Source organism: Diplotaxodon limnothrissa, linkage group LG18 (genome assembly GCF_057381915.1).
Source record: "Diplotaxodon limnothrissa isolate DT_005_m linkage group LG18, D_limnothrissa_male_GT1.1, whole genome shotgun sequence".
NCBI lineage: Eukaryota > Metazoa > Chordata > Actinopteri > Cichliformes > Cichlidae > Diplotaxodon > Diplotaxodon limnothrissa.
In genome coordinates, this window is record NC_140613.1 from 39669000 (window position 1) to 39686290 (window position 17291).

The 17291-nt window shown below is 47.0% G+C and overlaps 1 protein-coding gene and 1 pseudogene across 1 annotated transcript in view; one reads left to right on the forward strand and one right to left on the reverse strand.

Moving 5' to 3' along the window:
• Positions 1 to 17291, reverse strand: part of brinp2 (bone morphogenetic protein/retinoic acid inducible neural-specific 2) — a 278121-nt gene that overhangs the window by 72956 nt on the left and 187874 nt on the right. The window contains exon 6 of the mRNA XM_085376930.1: positions 376 to 612. Within this exon, the coding sequence (XP_085233056.1) occupies positions 376 to 612 (237 nt within the window). The remainder of the gene's footprint in view (positions 1 to 375; positions 613 to 17291) is intronic.
• Positions 5969 to 7122, forward strand: LOC146614168 (uncharacterized; annotated as a pseudogene).

Below are 17291 nucleotides of genomic sequence, written 5' to 3' on the forward strand. Positions count from 1 at the left end.
ACATACATATCTGCTGGAAGAAAAAAAAACCTGAACCTCAAAGATCCAAGTCAAGTGGAACATATTTTTCGATGGATGTTAAAGTTGTTCCCATAAGTGTTACAGGTTTCATCACAACGACAACAGTGACAAGACATATAGCATCTGAGAATCAAACTCAAAACACCACACCGCAGACTTACCGCCAAAATACATCTTGCATTAGTTATCAGCAGGCTTTTGAATCGCCATACAAACCTTTTATACGCATTCAGATGTTAAGTGAAGCATTTTTCTTCCAAAGCAGTTCAGAAACGAAACCAAAGCATTCTTCAGCGCAACCTCTTTATAGCTCAACTGCAGCTCAACAGCTTGCTTAGAAACATGAACCCATACCTGATTCCATGAACTCTTGGTTGAAGTTGTTCCACGCCTCTTTGCTCTTTTCCAGGTTCTCCTCCATGACCTTGATGTCAGCAAAAGGACAGTTGCATTCTGGGAAGCGAGGAGAGCACCGGCACCAGCAGTCATTGTTGCGACAGAGCAACTCGCCCTCCGAGTTGCATGCCACGTAGCTGAGGGCTGCCTCCACAAAACGCCCACGCAGAAACTCTGGCAGGACATCTTGTAATCCTGGAAAGAAAAGGAAGCACATGGTAAAGCATTTGGGATTTTTTTTTTTTAGAATGCTCTTATTTTTGAACAAGCAGACTCTAAAAGAGTCATATTTTATTTTAGGCTATTTTTAAGGCTTCAAGTAAAAATACATTTTTAGCACTTGCGATTTAATTGAGAAGACTGTTAAGTAAAATTCTTGACATTTGGCATTTCTAACCCAGCTGATTTCTTGTAGGATTTTAAACAATTGTTAATTTCCTTTATCATACATTCAACAAAAATATAAACGCAACACCTTTGTTACTGCTCCCATTCCCCATGGGATGGACGTAGAGACCTAAAATTCATTCCAGATACACAATATAACCATCCCTCCCAAACAGTGGTCACAAATCAGTCCAAATGTGTGGTAGTGGGCACATCTGCTATATTGAGATAATCCATCCCACCTCACAGGTGTGCCACATCAGGATGCTGATCTGACATCATGAGTAGTGCACAGGTGTACCTCAGACTGCCCACAACAAAAGGCCACCCTGGAATGTGCAGTTTTTTGCGCTATTGGGGGTCTGGGGACCCAGAACCGGTCAGTATCTGGTGTGACCACTGTGGAATACACCAGGCACAAATACACGCACACGCAGGTATGTACTGCCAATTTCCACATTTATTGAATTGTTTGTTTCGACAGCTGACTCAGTCGCACAGCCTGACAGCTCACGAGCCCAGCTGATCTCCTCGCCGCTCCTCCCCGTCTCACTATAAACACAGCGGAGGGAGACCATCATCAGTACATAAACACCATCAGCTGTTCTTACCGGCCTCGCAGCGCCGCCCTGTTGAGCCTTCTGCTCCACTCCTCCCCGGTGGAGAAGGCCGTTTTCTCCCTGGCCTCGGCAGACAAGGGAATCTGCCAATAGCCCTTGGTTAAGTCCAGCGTCGTGAAAAAGCGGGCCGTGCCTAACCGGTCCAGGAGCTCGTCGACCCGAGGCATGGGGTAGGCATCAAAGCGTGACACTTCGTTCACCCTGCGATAGTCGACACAGAACCGTATAGACCCATCCTTCTTCGCCACCAGAACGATGGGGCTACACCAGGCGCTGTGGGACTCTTCTATTACTCCCATCCTCAGCATTTCCGCCAATTCCCTCTGCACGATTTTTCGCTTATGCTCCGGGAGCCTGTAGGGCCGTGAACGCACCGTCACGCTGGGCTGCGTCACGAAATGGTGCTCGATGAGGGACGTCCGGCCGGGCAGGGGGGAGAACACGTCCGCAAAGCGCTGTTGCAACGCGACAACGTCCGCTCTCTGGGCCTGTGTGAGATGGTCATCACAAGGGAGGGAGGTGGGAATGATAGAATTTGGCACCTCAGGCCCCAACTCATCTCTCTCCTTCACCAGGCTCACCAGAGAAGCGGTTTCGACCTCTCGCCACAGTTTGAGGAGATTGAGGTGATAAATCTGCGCGGCTCCTCCCCTGTCCGACCGAGCGACCTCATAGTCCACGTCCCCGACACGCCGTGTGACCACAAAGGGACCTTGCCACTTGGCGAGCAACTTCGAGCTGGAAGAAGGGAGTAACACAAGCACTTTATCCCCCGGTGAAAATTGCCTGAGTCTAGCCCCTCTGTTATACAGGTGTTGCTGACGCTGCTGAGCCTGGAGCAAATTCTCCCGTGACAACCTCCCCAAAGTGTGGAGTTTTGCTCTCAGGTCCAACACGTACTGAATCTCATTTTTGGCGGGGCTCGGACCGTCCTCCCAGCTTTCTTTAATCAGGTCGAGCACCCCACGTGGCCTCCTGCCGAACAGCAGTTCAAAGGGAGAAAATCCCGTGGAGGCCTGGGGCACCTCCCGCACCGCGAATAACAGAGGGTCTAGCCAGTGATCCCAATTGCGTTCATCCTCGTTAATGAACTTCCGAATCATGGACTTTAAGGTCTTATTCAGCCGCTCCACCAGCCCGTCAGTCTGAGGGTGGTAGACGCTGGTCCGAATAGATTTAATGCCCAGTAATTCGTACAGTTCCCGCAGTGTACGAGACATAAACGACGTGCCCTGGTCAGTCAGTATCTCTTTCGGGATTCCGACTCGGGAGATGACCTGAAACAGTGCCTGCGCCACACTCTTAGCCGAGATGGTGCGCAGCGGAACTGCTTCCGGGTACCGCGTTGCGTAATCCACCAGGACTAACACAAAGCGGTAACCGCGTGCACTCCGGTGAAACGGCCCGATGAGGTCCATGCAGATGCGCTCAAACGGGACCTCAATGAGGGGGAGAGGGCGCAGAGGCGCTCTCGGTATGGCCGGCTGGTTAACAAGTTGGCAGTCCAGGCAGGACGCGCACCAGCGGCGCACATCCGCTCGGATGCCAGGCCAATAAAATCGGGCCATTATTCGCTCCAGAGTTTTCTCGTAGCCCATATGCCCTGCCATGGGGTTATAGTGGGCCGCCTGGAAAAGCGTTTCCCGGCGGCCCTGCGGCACCAACAACTGGGTGTGTGTTTCCTCAGTCTGAGTGTCACGACTCACTCGATATAATCGGTCATTTAATAAGACGAAACGCGGGTAGGTCTGCGCGGACTCAGGGCGCACCACATGACCATCAATAGCCATCACTTGGTCAAAGGCTGAGCGTAGGGTGCCGTCACGAGACTGCTCCAGTGGGAAATCACCCATGGGGGACACTTCCGGGGCCGGCGGGACGTCCCGTGAGGGACCCGCCGGCTCCTCCCCCCCGGAGTCGGTGTCGGACGACCCCGCGTCACCGCTGAATGCCGCGCACACGCTCACCCCGCTTCCGGTCGTGATCGCACTCCCGCGTACTACCCCAGTAGCTGATGAAACCCCGGCCAATTGGTACCCAGAATCAGGGGGTGCGACAGGCGCGGGCTAACCGCCGCCGTTACCCTATGTGTATGGCCCTTGTATTTTAGCAGCAGCGGCACTATGGGGTACCGGTGCACATCACCATGAACACACCTCACCTCCACCCATTCTGCCTCCAATAATGCCCCGGGGCGAACCAAGCCTTGGTGCACGAGGGTCTGTGTGCAGCCCGTGTCCACCAACGCTTGGCGTATACCCCCTCGAGTCCTTACCGGAATACTGTATGTCCCTCCTGGACCGGGGGAGGGTGCTGGGGCGCCAGCAACGCGGAACACCTGCCCCACTTCCATAAGCGGACAATCCCTCCTCAGGTGTCCCGGCTGCCCGCACTTCCAACACTCCGGCCCCGGCGTTTGTGCTGCCCTCCGTGGCTCGGGGGCGGCTCCACTCGGCTCAGTTCCCCTGGACGGCACCATCGCCGCGAACGGGTTAGTGGGGCTCAGCACCGGCAGCCGCTCTGCCTGCCCTGGTGCCGGCACACGGCGCCTCGGGGCCGGCACTGGGGCCTGTTTGGTCGGCCTCGTCCGGCGTCCCCGGACTCCCCTGCTCCAGCGGCAAGGTGGTCCTCCAGCGGCAAGGTGGTCCTCCACCAGCGTCACCGCCACCTCCAAGCTTGCGGGCCGGTGGCACCGGACCCATCTCGCCGTCTCCGCTGGCAATCCTTCCGTGAACTGCTCCAGCACCACCTTGTCCACCAGCTTCGTCTCGCCCTCCGATGTTCCCGGCTGCAGCCAGCGCACCGCCGCGTCGCGCAGCTGTCGGGCCCAGGCGAATGGTCGGTCCGTTGTAGCCAGCCGACAGGCCCGGAACCGCCGGCGATGGTCTTCGGCGGTGAGCCCCAGCCTGTCCACCACCGCCCGGCTCACATCCGGGAAGCTGCTCCTTGACGCCGAAGGCAGACTCAGGGCCGCTGTTTGTGCCTCCCCAGACAGCAGGGGGAGCAGCCGAGGGGCCCACTCCTCCCGCGGCCATTGGCAAGCCTCCGCCGTGGCATGGAAGGTCTCCAAAAAAATCTGTGGGTCGTCCCCGTCCCCCATCCGGGGCACCGTCACCGACAGTGGCGAGGGCTTCGGCGTGGCAGCGGCCCCGACCAGCCGCTCCAGAACTTGTGTCTGTCGGTCCGTTTGCTCCCGCAGCGCGGCCAGGTGGGCACGCTGGTCGGCCGCCTGATCCCGGCTCATCGCCGCCATCTCCGCCAGCATCTGCGCCAAGTATTGCAGGGGCTGGGCGGGTGGCGCGGCCTGTGGGTCGGACATTTCCCCACCGGCACTTTCCTGGGTTTCGGCACCACTTGTGGAATACACCAGGCACAAATACACGCACACGCAGGTATGTACTGCCAATTTCCACATTTATTGAATTGTTTGTTTCGACAGCTGACTTAGTCGCACAGCCTGACAGCTCACGAGCCCAGCTGATCTCCTCGCCGCTCCTCCCCGTCTCACTATAAACACAGCGGAGGGAGACCATCATCAGTACATAAACACCATCAGCTGTTCTTACCGGCCTCGCAGCGCCGCCCTGTTGAGCCTTCTGCTCCACTCCTCCCCGGCAGCTGCGCCCGGGGCCACGCCTCCGCCACAACCACCATTTGCCTCATGCAGTGCAACACATCGTCGCATGGAGTCTATCAGATTGTCAATTGTGGCCTGTGGCATGCAGTTGAGCGTCCCTGAGACGGTTTCTGACAGTTTGTGCAGAAATTGTTTGGTTGTGCAAAACAATTGTTCCAGCAGCTGTCTGGGTGGCTGGTCTCAGACGATCTTGGAGGTGAACCTGCTGGATGTGGAGGTCCTGGGCTGGTGTGGTTACACGAGGTCTGCGGTTGTGAGGCCGGTTGGATGTGCTGCCATATTCTCTGAAACACTTGTGGAGACGGCTTATGGTTGAGAAATGAACATTCAATGCACGGGCGACAGATCTGGTTGACATTCCTGCTGTCAGCATGCCAAATGCACGCTCCCTCATTGCTTGTGGCATCTGTGGCATTTTGCTGTGAGACAAAACTGCACATTCCAGGGTGGCCTTTTGTTGTGGGCAGTCTGAGGTACACCTGTGCACTACTCATGATGTCAGATCAGCATCCTGATGTGGCACACCTGTGAGGTGGGATGGATTATCTCAATATAGCAGATGTGCCCACTACCACACATTTAGACTGATTTGTGACCACTGTTTGGGAGGGATGGTTATATTGTGTATCTGGAATGAATTTTAGGTCTCTACGTCCATCCCATGGGGAATGGGAGCAGTAACAAAGGTGTTGCGTTTATATTTTTGTTGAGTGTATATAATATACTCAACAAAAATATAAACACAACACTTTTGTTTTTGCTCCCATTTTTCATGAGATGAACTTAAAGATATGAAACATTTTCTACATACACAAAGGACCCATTACTATCAAATATTGTTCACAAATCTGGTTAAATCTGTGTTAATGAGAACCTCTCAGTTGCCGAGATAATCCATCCCACCACCATGTCAAGGTGCTGATTAGACAGCATGTCTATTGCACAGGTGTGGCTTAGACTTTCCACAATAAAAGGCCACTCTGAAATATGCAGTCTGATCACACAGCACAATGCTACAGATGTCTAAAACCAGTCAGTATCTGGTGTGGCCACCATTTGCCTCACACAGTGCAACACATCTCCATTAGATGTGTTGCACTGTGTGAGGCAAATGGTGTGCAATGGGCATAGAGTTGATCAGGTTGTTGATTGAGGGCTGTGGAATGTTGGTCCACTGCTCTTCAATACTTGTGCAAAGTTGCTGAATATTGGCAGGAACTGGAACACGCTGTCATATACACCGAGCCGAGCATCCCAAACATGCTCAATGGGTGACATGTCTGGTGAGTATGCGGGCCATGCAAGAACTGGGATGTTTTCAGCTTTCAAGGAATTGTGTACAGAACCTTGCAATATGGGGCCGTGCATTATCATGCTGTAAAATGAGGTTATGGCCATGGATAAATGGCACAACAATGGTCATCAGGATCTCAACATGGTATCTCTGTGCATTCAAAATATCAACAATAAAATGCACTCGTGTTCACTGTCCATAACCCCACTGCCACCATGGGCCAGTAAATCCACAATGTTGACGTCAGCAAACCGCTCACCCACACGATGCAACACAAGCTGTCTGCCATCTGCCCTGAACAGTAAAAACATCTGTCAACAGAACACCTCTCCAACGTCCCAGACGCCATCAAATGTGAGCATTTGCCCACTCAAGTTGGTCACAATGACAAACTGCAGTCAGGTCCAGACCCCGATGAGGACAACGAGCATGCAGATGAGCTTCCCTGAGACGGTTTCTGACAGTTTTTGCAGAAATTCTTTGGTTATGCAAACCGATTGTTGCTGCAGCTGTCCGGGTGGCTGGTCTCCACCTGGTCGACCATTCTGGAGGTGAACATGCTCGATGTGGAGGTCCTGGGCTGGTGTGGTTACATGTGGTCTGCAATTGTGAGGCCGGTTGGATGTACTGCCAAATTCTCTGAAACGCCTTTGAAGACAGCTTATGGCAGAGAAATTAACATTCATTTCACAGGCAACAGCTCTGGTAGACAATCCTGCAGTCAGCATGGCAACTGCACGCTCCCTCAAAAGCTGCGACATCTGTAGCATTGTATTGTGTGATCAAACTGCATATTTCAGAGTGGCCTTTTATTGTGGGCAGTCTAAGGCACACCTGTGCAATATTCATGCTTTCTAATCAGCACCTTGACATGCCACACCTGTGAGGTGGGATGATTATCTCGGCAAACGAGAAGTTCTCACTAAAACAGATTTAGACAGATTTGTGAACAATATTTGATAGTAATGGGTCCTTTGTGTATGTAGAAAATGTTTCAGACCTTTAAGTTCAGCTCATGAAAAATGAGCAAAACAAAAGTGTTGTGTTTATATTTTTGTTGAGTGTATATAGTAGACATAGCCTTAGGAGGATATGATCACGGTTTTCACAAACTACAAAGTAGTTTCAGCTATAACATCGATTCACAAGCTATAACACTGGAGCGATGCCTTGAAGTGAAGTGCCAATATTTTTGAATCAGCCACAATATTAGAACCACCAGCCCATTCTCATTGAGGTAATACCATTTTGTCAAAAAATACTGGTGTGGCCCATTTCCTTCCATTTTCTCTGCCATGATACACCGTTTTATGGCTTTAGTGAGACAGGCCAGGTACTTCCAATTCCTAACTTGTCAGTGATTGTGATTACTCTTGAGAATAGGTATATTTTACCCCAAAATAAGATTGTTTTATGGATCTAACGAAGCAGTTTTTAAACCTCATACCTTACCCAGGATATTTCACTAGTTAAATCTAATCAGTCTTAGGGGCCTAAACTTAACAAGAAAGTAAAAAGTGTGTAAAAAAAACAACACAAATCTGTAAGAGAGGAAAGAAAGACAGAATGATCCCACACAGGTTTCCAAATCATGGTATCTTGGCTGACATACCTGCAACTTATACCACCACTAGTCCCTGAACCTACTAATGTAGGTCTCTAAGATCGGTTCACTTCTTAACGGTTGATATTGCTGGGACTAACTAGCACTGTATTACTACTTAGGATGGGAAGTCGTTGGAACCACTGTCAGATAATTGAATAATATTCTGCTGAATATAAAGTTCTGCTGGTAAACTTTGGGCCTTGGATTTCATGTGGCTGTTACTTTGAAATGTAGCATTTCAAAGTCGTTGCATATCAAGGACACTTGTTGACCTAGGCTACAAACAACAGACAGATTCCAAACTAATATGTCGGATATGACATAACAAGCACAATTCATAAAGACCCAAACCCACTGCCAAGATGCCTGACATCACAGATACACTCACAGAAATGTGTACCATTTTTGAGGCAGAGCTGTTTTGTATATAAACCCAATTCCAAAAAGATTGGGTTTGTGTAAAAAGTAAATCAAAACACAATGTAGTGATTGGTAGAACTTAGAAACTTGTATTTATAACAACAGAACACGCCATCTGTTCCAAGATGGCGCCGCGTATGGATGCCCTGGTGCTTCAGTGCGTTACTTTTGTCTTGTTTTTGTGCATTTCTTCTGTGTCTGGGCACTCCTCTGGATATTCTTACACCAGAGAAGAGCTCCTTAACTGCAGGACTACAACGCCTGTGGATTTATTTCCAATATTTGTCGCATCTGCGGCAGATTTACTGCTGACTCTGATCAGGAAAGTGAGACGTCGAAAGAGAGGTAAGCGAGCCGGCGTACTCGTGCGTTTGAGGAAACGCGGACTGAGAACAGCCCTTCCTGGGATCTTCCTTTCTAATGTACGCTCACTCTGGAATAAGATAGACGAACTGGCCCTGATGAGAAGCATGAACAGAGACTTTGCCTCCTCCTGTGTCTTATGTTTTACGGAGTCGTGGCTCAGTGAGGACATCCCGGACTGCGCGCTCAAGCTGGAGGGCTTTCATCTGCTGCGCGCGGACCGGCAGGCCGCTCTCTCCGGTAAAACCAAAGGTGGAGGTGTCTGCTTCTACATCAATAGTGGCTGGTGCACAGATGTAACAGTGATTGCTCAGCACTGCTCTCCCTCTCTGGAATATCTTTTTATTCACTGCAAACCGTTTTATTCTCCGCGGGAGTTTGCTTCATTCATCCTGGCCGCTGTTTACATCCCGCCAGACGCGGATGCGCGAGCAGCTCAGTGCGCACTCGCAGAGCAGATTCTCCACACGGAGCGGACATACCCGGACTCTCTCATCATTGCTCTTGGGGACTTTAACAAAGCCAATCTGAGCCATGAGCTTCCGAAATACAAGCAGTATATTAAATGCCCGACCAGAGAGGAGAGGACATTGGACCACTGCTACAGCACGATCAGCGGGGCCTATCGCGCGGTGCCGCGCGCTTCACTCGGACTTTCTGATCACGTCATGATCCACCTAATCCCCGCGTACAGACAGAGGCTGAAGCTCTCCAAACCTGTCGTGAGGACCAAAAAACTGTGGAGCAACGAGGCTGTGGAGGAGCTTCGCACGTGTTTGGAGACCACAGACTGGGACACATTGAAGGCTGCTTCTAACAGCTTGGACGAGTTTACGGACACTGTCACCTCCTATATCCACTTCTGTGAGGACAGCATTGTGCCATCACGCACCAGGGTGAGTTATAACAATGACAAACCCTGGTTTACCCCTAAACTCAAAAAGCTGTGGCTGGAAAAGAGTAAGGCGTTCAGAAGCGGAGACAGGGACTGCTACAGAGAGGCCAAGTACAAGTTCACTAAGGAAGTGGACATTGCCAAACATCAGCACTCTGAGAAGATGCAGCAGCAGATCTCAGAGAATGACTCGGCCTCTGTGTGGAAAGGTTTTAGGAATATTACAAACTACAAGCCTAAAACCCCCCACTCCACTGATGACTTGCTCTTAGCCAACACCCTCAACGACTTCTACTGTCGTTTTGACGAGCCATCAGGCAGCCTTCACACCTCCAACGACCCCAACAATAGAGGCACTTTGGACACTCATTCCCCCACCTCTCCCCCCTCCATAGAGCCATCACCACCTTCAAACTGTTCACCTACAACACCCCCCTCCTCACCCCACACAAAAGAGGATTTCACACCACCTCCTCCGACCACAACTCTTCATATTCATGAAGCAGATGTGAGGAAGCAGTTTAAGAATCTGAATGCTCGGAAAGCTCCCGGCCCAGACGGTGTGTCTCCTGCCACCCTCAGACACTGTGCAAACGAGCTGGCCCCAGTGTTTTCTGGCATCTTCAACTCCTCACTGCAGGCATGTCATGTGCCTGCCTGCTTCAAGTCCTCTACCATAATCCCTGTCCCCAAGAAACCTAGGATCACTGGACTAAATGACTACAGACCCGTGGCTCTGACATCTGTGGTCATGAAGTCATTTGAGCGCCTAGTTCTCTCCCATCTCAAGACCCTCACGGCCCCCCTCCTGGACCCCCTGCAGTTTGCATATAGAGCCAACAGGTCTGTAGACGACGCCATCAACATGGCCCTACACTTCATCCTGCAGCATCTGGACTCCCCAGGAACCTACGCCAGGATCCTGTTTGTGGACTTCAGCTCTGCCTTCAACACCATCCTTCCAGACCATCTCCGAGGCAAGCTTTCCCAGATGAATGTGCCTGATCCCATCTGCCGGTGGATCACTGACTTCCTGACGGACAGGAAGCAGCACGTGAGGCTGGGGAAGAATGTCTCGGACTCCCGGACCATCAGCACCGGCTCCCCTCAGGGCTGTGTTCTTTCTCCTCTGCTCTTCTCCCTGTACACCAACTGCTGCACCTCCACCCACCAGTCTGTCAAGCTAATCAAGTTCGCAGATGACACCACCGTCATTGGGCTCATCTCTGACGGGGATGAGTCTGCCTACAGGAGGGAGGTTGAACGTCTGGTGTCCTGGTGCAGCCACAACAACCTGGTGCTGAATGCCCAGAAGACAGTGGAGATTATTGTGGACTTCAGGAAGCACACAGCCCCACTCCCCCCCATCATCCTGACTGACACCCCCATCAACTCTGTGGACTCATTCCGCTTCCTGGGTACCACCATCACCCAGGACCTGAAGTGGGAGCCCACCATCACCTCCGTCATCAAGAAAGCCCAGCAGAGGATGTACTTCCTGAGGCAGCTGAAGAAATTCAACCTGCCAACACGGACGATGATGCAGTTCTACACTGCAATCATCGAGTCCATCCTCACCTCCTCCATCACCGTGTGGTACGCTGGAGCCACTATCAGGGACAAACAGAGACTGCAGCGTGTTGTGCGCTCTGCTGAGAAGGTGATTGGCTGCAGACTCCCATCTCTGCAGGACCTGTACACCTCCAGGACACTGCGGCGTGCAGCCCGGATCTCAGCTGACCCTTCTCACCCTGGACACAGTCTGTTTGACCTGCTCCCCTCAGGCAGGAGGCTCCGGTCCATTCGCACCAGAACCTCTCGCCACAAGAACAGTTTCTTCCCCTCTGCTGTTGGACACATGAACAATAACCACATGACTGTCCCCGCCACTCACACATGACCCTACGCTGTGTCACTGCATCATCTCATGTCTGGCACTGATCACCACCTGCACTCATGTATATATCCTTCTACGTAGCACTCTTAATTCTTATTCTCATGTATATATCTCATGTATATCTCATGCACATATCTTTCTTTCTACATAGCACTTTAATTCTTATTGTTTGCACTGAAGCACCGCAGCAAATTCCTAATGTTGTAAACCTCAACATCTGGCAATAAACCCATTCTGATTCTGATTCTGATTCTGATTCTGAAAACATCAAATGTTTAAACAGAAATTTTGCTATTTTATGAAAAATCTTTTCATGAAAAATTATTTTTTAATTTGATTGCACAAACAAACAAAAAGAAAAGACAGAAAAGGCTGAAAAAGAAGAAACAGTATGAAGAATATTTTGTCTGCTTTGCAGAAGATCAGTAACATTATTGGGTGTAAAAGGACTATCTTATAGAAGCAGTGTTTCTTAGAAGTAAAGATGTGCAAAGGTTTACCAATCTGCAAAAAAAGGCAAATAATTGTGGAACAATTTCAGTTTGTGTTCGCATCTACAGTACAAAGTGCATAAGAGAATCTGGAATAATCTCTGTGTGCAAGAGACAAAGCTGAAGGCTGAAAATCAGTAAATCAGTATGTAGATTCTTGTGATCTTTAGGCCACACATCTGAAAGCATATTGATTTGCTCTCCTGATATTTAGACTGTAGTATTGATATTTTAACCTTTTTCACTTAGAGTAAAGATACTCTAAGCGATCAGCGTGAGTAACAAGCAGAACAATTACATTCTCTTCCACTAGACTACCTGCTCTAATTAAATGGGTTGCCAACTGCAAGTAAAACAGAAGAAAACGAAGAAGAAGAATAACAATAGATAAATATTTGAAAAGAAAAAGTAGTCAGTCTGACCTGGGTCCTGGAGAAACTTGCGACCCAGTAGAAGGCAAAAAAGGTATACTGGGGAAAAACTGAGCTAATTCTGCTATGCCTGGTGCGCCGGGAAAAATGATCAAAATGCTTTTTGTGACATTTTTGTTTGGCGGTGTGCCGTGTGATTTTTCTAAGGTGAAATATGTGCCGTGGCTCCAAAAGGTTGGGAAACACTATTCTAAACACATGTTGCCATGTTATCTACAAATACAGATTAAAGCTCACTCATGCAAAGTAGAAACTATATGTGAACATAATCCAGAAATGTTGCTGTCTTCTCTGGGCCAAAGCTCATTTGTGTATAAAGAGTCCAGGTGCTAAACTTTCCTGCCTACAGTCCAGACCTCTCACTAACTGGAAAGATTTGGTGCATCGTGAAAAAAAATGCAACAGAAGAAAAAAAGACTCTTGATCAGAGTCCCAAATTTTTCAGAATTAAGTTGCACGTGGATTGTAATGTAGTGGCACATGCTTATATATAATTAGAACATTAACTAACATACACTATGTTGACAAAAGTCACTCCTCTCAGTCTCTAAATTTAGATGTTTTCAGTCCCTTTGCTACAGGTGTATAAAATCAAGCACCTAATCATGCGGTTACAAACATTTGTGAAAAGAACTGGGTATTACAAAGAGCTCACTGAATTTGAACATGGTGCTCTAATAGCCTGCTAGCATTGCAACAAGTCAGTCTGTGTTATTTTCTTTATCAACTCTAAGTTACTAACACTCTGCTGACTAAATAAATGCAGAGAATCCTCCTCGGGCATTAAGATAATCACAAAAACTGTGCCCCAGGATTTTCATGACTTGGGTTTCCATGCCCAAGCAGCTCCTGAAAGCGTCATGTAGGTGGCCTAGTAAATGTGTTCATGTACACATATGTATATACACAGTACAATATGAGCAATTGTATTAACCCAGTGAGATAAAGATGGTTATGTACTTGTTTTATTTTCAGTTGCAATTCCTAGTTATGATGACAAGTAGGGATGGGTACCGGTGTCCGGTGCCATGATGGCCGAAAAGCAGCGCACATTTCGGTGCTTTATTTCGGTGCTTTTTTTTCCTGAGCTGTGATACACTTTAGATTCTAGCCAATCATTTTACGTTTCCGAGGATAGTAGGCGGGGCCAGGTACGTACGTTCTGTTAGAGCAGAGCTACAGATTAAAAATGTCCAAGGCGAAGCGGTCAAAAGTCTGGCTGTACCTCATAGCAAAATATGCAAACTCAGCAGCCTGCAACAAGTGCTTTAAGCTGATACTGTGATACTGTCAAAGGAGGTAACACCTCAAATCCGATGAAACACCTGGCGACGCATAGCGTTTTTTTTAAAAGCCCAGAAATGCGCCGTATTTGATAGCTTGCTGCGAGACCTCACACCGAGCACATCTACTGCGGGTGGGTTGCCTGTTATGCAACATCCCCCAAAAACACGAAGAGGAGAGTCCTGGCCCCTAGCCCTGCCAGTGTAGCAGAAATGATGACGGATGATGGTGGCAGCAGCAGCCGTTCTTCTCTGCGTGAGTGGCTAATTTACGTTGAGTAGGCTAACCACGTTATTACATTAATGCATGTAAGGTGAACTAGCAAACATCATCATAGCTACATGCGGCTGTCCTCTTGTTTGATGGCAGATACTCCCTTCACCCTGGCTAAAAAGGCTAAAATGACCAAAGAAAAAGTGGAAAACAGTTAAACATGAGAGGTTTAGGACAAAGTTTGTGTTTTATCCATTGTTTAAGCACTGCTTCCAGCCAAGAGTGATACCATATATGCCCCATAGCTGCAGAAAAGGCTAACATTGTTATCTTTTTACAAAAAACAGCTGAACATGAGAGGTTTTTGGACCAATTTTGTGTTCTCCATTCTTTAAGCACCGGTTTGAGCACCGTTTGAGCACCGGCACCGTTTCAAAAGTACCGATTTGGCACCGGTATCGGATAAAACCTAAACGATACCCATCCCTAATGACAAGTCTTGACTGGGACGTATTTCAGAACTAATCATCAGTAGCAACTGTCACCTAGTCTATAATCACCAAAAAAAGCCCTACAGCCTCAGCCACATGCAGCTTGTTTGTTGCCTGCAGCTTTCACTATTTCTCAGCCTGATATTAAAAAGAATACTTAATTCAATAGTTATGGACGTGATGGATATGGAGCCTTATTTATGTGAGCAATCCAAATGTATTCTGCATGTCTTGTTTTGTTTTTCGCTCACCTTTCAAAATAATTAGTCTGCAGAAAGAAAACATTTGGTATTTTATTAAAAGCTGCTTCTTCCTAAATGTTTTTTTTTTTTGGTTGCTTCTTTTCCATATGAAAGTGTGGACCAGCCTTTCACAACGGTTTACAACGACTCAAAGCAATGGGCCAAATACCCCTTACTCCCAAGCCGCCTTCTAAAGGATATCCTAAGGGATGCTGTCAGATGCCTTCTGCAATATGGTTTCTTCCACCATTTGTTTCATTCCTTTTATAAAAGGAAGAATTAAAAAGTTGCTGATACAATATCAAAAAAGCCTGAAAAAGTCTAATCAAAGTAGACTGTAATTGTGTTTTGTTTTGCAGTTTTGTGGCAGAGTTTTTAATTTCATTGAAATCTGTTTGGGTTCTTAGCTGTTGTCACACTAACAGTGGAATCCTGAGTGAATGTAAGCCATCGTTAACATAATCACATTACATTATTATTACTTTGCAATGCCATGCTTTTCCACCGACTGGTCTTCTAGTCTGGCATGATGTTGAAAGCCCAACTGGCAAATGAGAAAATTGCACAACCAATGTTACATAATCAACTACCTATAAGCCATTACACCTACACGAACACCTCTTACAAAACAAGTGTTTTTATGCTAAGAATGAAATTTTGCAGGATTTAAGATAGTTAATAATTTCAGATTGATGTTACACTAACTGAAGATTCAAATGCTCAGGCTGTGGGAAATACTGTCCGCCTTCATGTCGTTTAACAGCAGGGTACACGCTTGTTTCAATTTTGCTGCTTTTATTGTTGAAATTATTTTAAATTCTAGGGGTATGCTAATTATGGTGCTGTTTCATGGGTGCACAGCCTATTAAAAATCAAAAAGCTCACGTGTGATATTTAAAGAGCAGCATCATCCCGTAGAAACTAGCAGGCAGCTTTCTTTGTGGCGCTCATGCTGCTTCTCTGAATCTGCCTCCCTGTCTGTCGCTCTAATAATCATCAATTTGTTGTGTCAAAAGCTTCCTCTCTCCTCACTTCAGAAGCTCATTCTGGAGGATTTTCAACAGCCAAGTCAATCCCGCTGTGCCCTGCTATGAATATGCATGTCTCTTCTTTGGTATTTACTCTTTCAATGGCTTGGAAAGAGATGTAATTAGTCACATTTTTCCTCTTCCATGATTTGGCAGGTGTTTTGAGGTCTTTGTGTGTGTGGGGGTGTGTGTGTGTCTGTGTTTGTGTGTGTGTTTGTGCTTGTTCCAAATCTGGACGGGGCTTCTTCAGTTTAGGAGACAGCTAAATAACACAAATAACACACGTTCCATCACCAGCCACTAAAACACTTTGTCTCTATTCCACCTCACTCTTTGTTGCTGTTTTTCCACTTTGCTTCTTCTTGTTTTTTGTGCTTCATTCTTTAGCTGGAGTAACAGAATAACACTGGGAAAGTTGTTGTTTAAGAATTATTATCCAAGTAAATATTGGAATTAAAGAATCAGATCACCTTTTAAACGTTTCATTTAATTAGAAATACTGTAAAAAAAAAAAAAAAAAAGAAAAAAAAAAGAGAAGCTCTTTTTGTCATATTAGAACAATGCTGACAACACAGATACACAGTGCAACAATATCCTCTTTAAACCACAGGGAGTCTCTCCCATGTATTCCTGCTCTGTATCAGAAAACCTCCCAGCAAATTATGAAGTTTCAAGTATTATAAATATATAGCCAAGTACTTTTCTGTTTACTGGTTCTTTTCAATTTTACTCAGTAATGCATTGACATTACCCAAAATGAAATGTAAACATGTCATTATGCAAAACGCATTATAGCCCCATCTAAACATTCCTTCTTAACATGAGCTTTGTGTTTTGCAACAAGATGAATATTTAAAACAAATTAATAAGAAAATATTTTGCGGAGAAAAGTGCATTTTTACACCAGATTAACCTGTTTCCCTTCTGAAGAATGCAAACAACTGTGTCATTAATTGCCCTGACCACTGTTACTCAAAAAGCTTAAAAGAAAAAAAAAACTGAAAGTTTTCATTATTGAAGCTCGAAGCTGCAGCTGGGAAAAAAAGCTCAGTTTATTGATTTAGCTGCTAGCTAGTTGGAAGCCAGAGTAACTTGGCCCAAATATTGTCTTTCATTACTTTTCCCCTTTTTGCAATGTAAACTGATTACGCTTTGTATGTTCTACAGCCAGCAACAGTATCAAATTTAAGAGACAGGGCAATGGGAGAAAGTGAACAAGTGAGAGGCAGGTCATGGAAGATACCATTTCTTTCTCTATTATTATAAGACTTAAGCAAAGGCAGTGCCTTAGTATACTGTCACTGCACCTAAGTAACATGAACAGAGGACATGATAGGTCATGTTTAGAAGAATTTCAAATTCTAAACTTTAATTTTCAGATTTGTAAGATTATTGTAAACTTATCAGTAGGAACAAAGAAGACTACTGACATAAACTGATGTCCATGTTCTTTATTCTTCTTCATTGTCAAATATTACACAGTGTATCGACATTTTACATTCATTTCCAGAAATCTGAATTTCCTTACTTTTAATTTCTTGACTTCCTTCTTTTCCAAAAAAAAACAACAAAAAA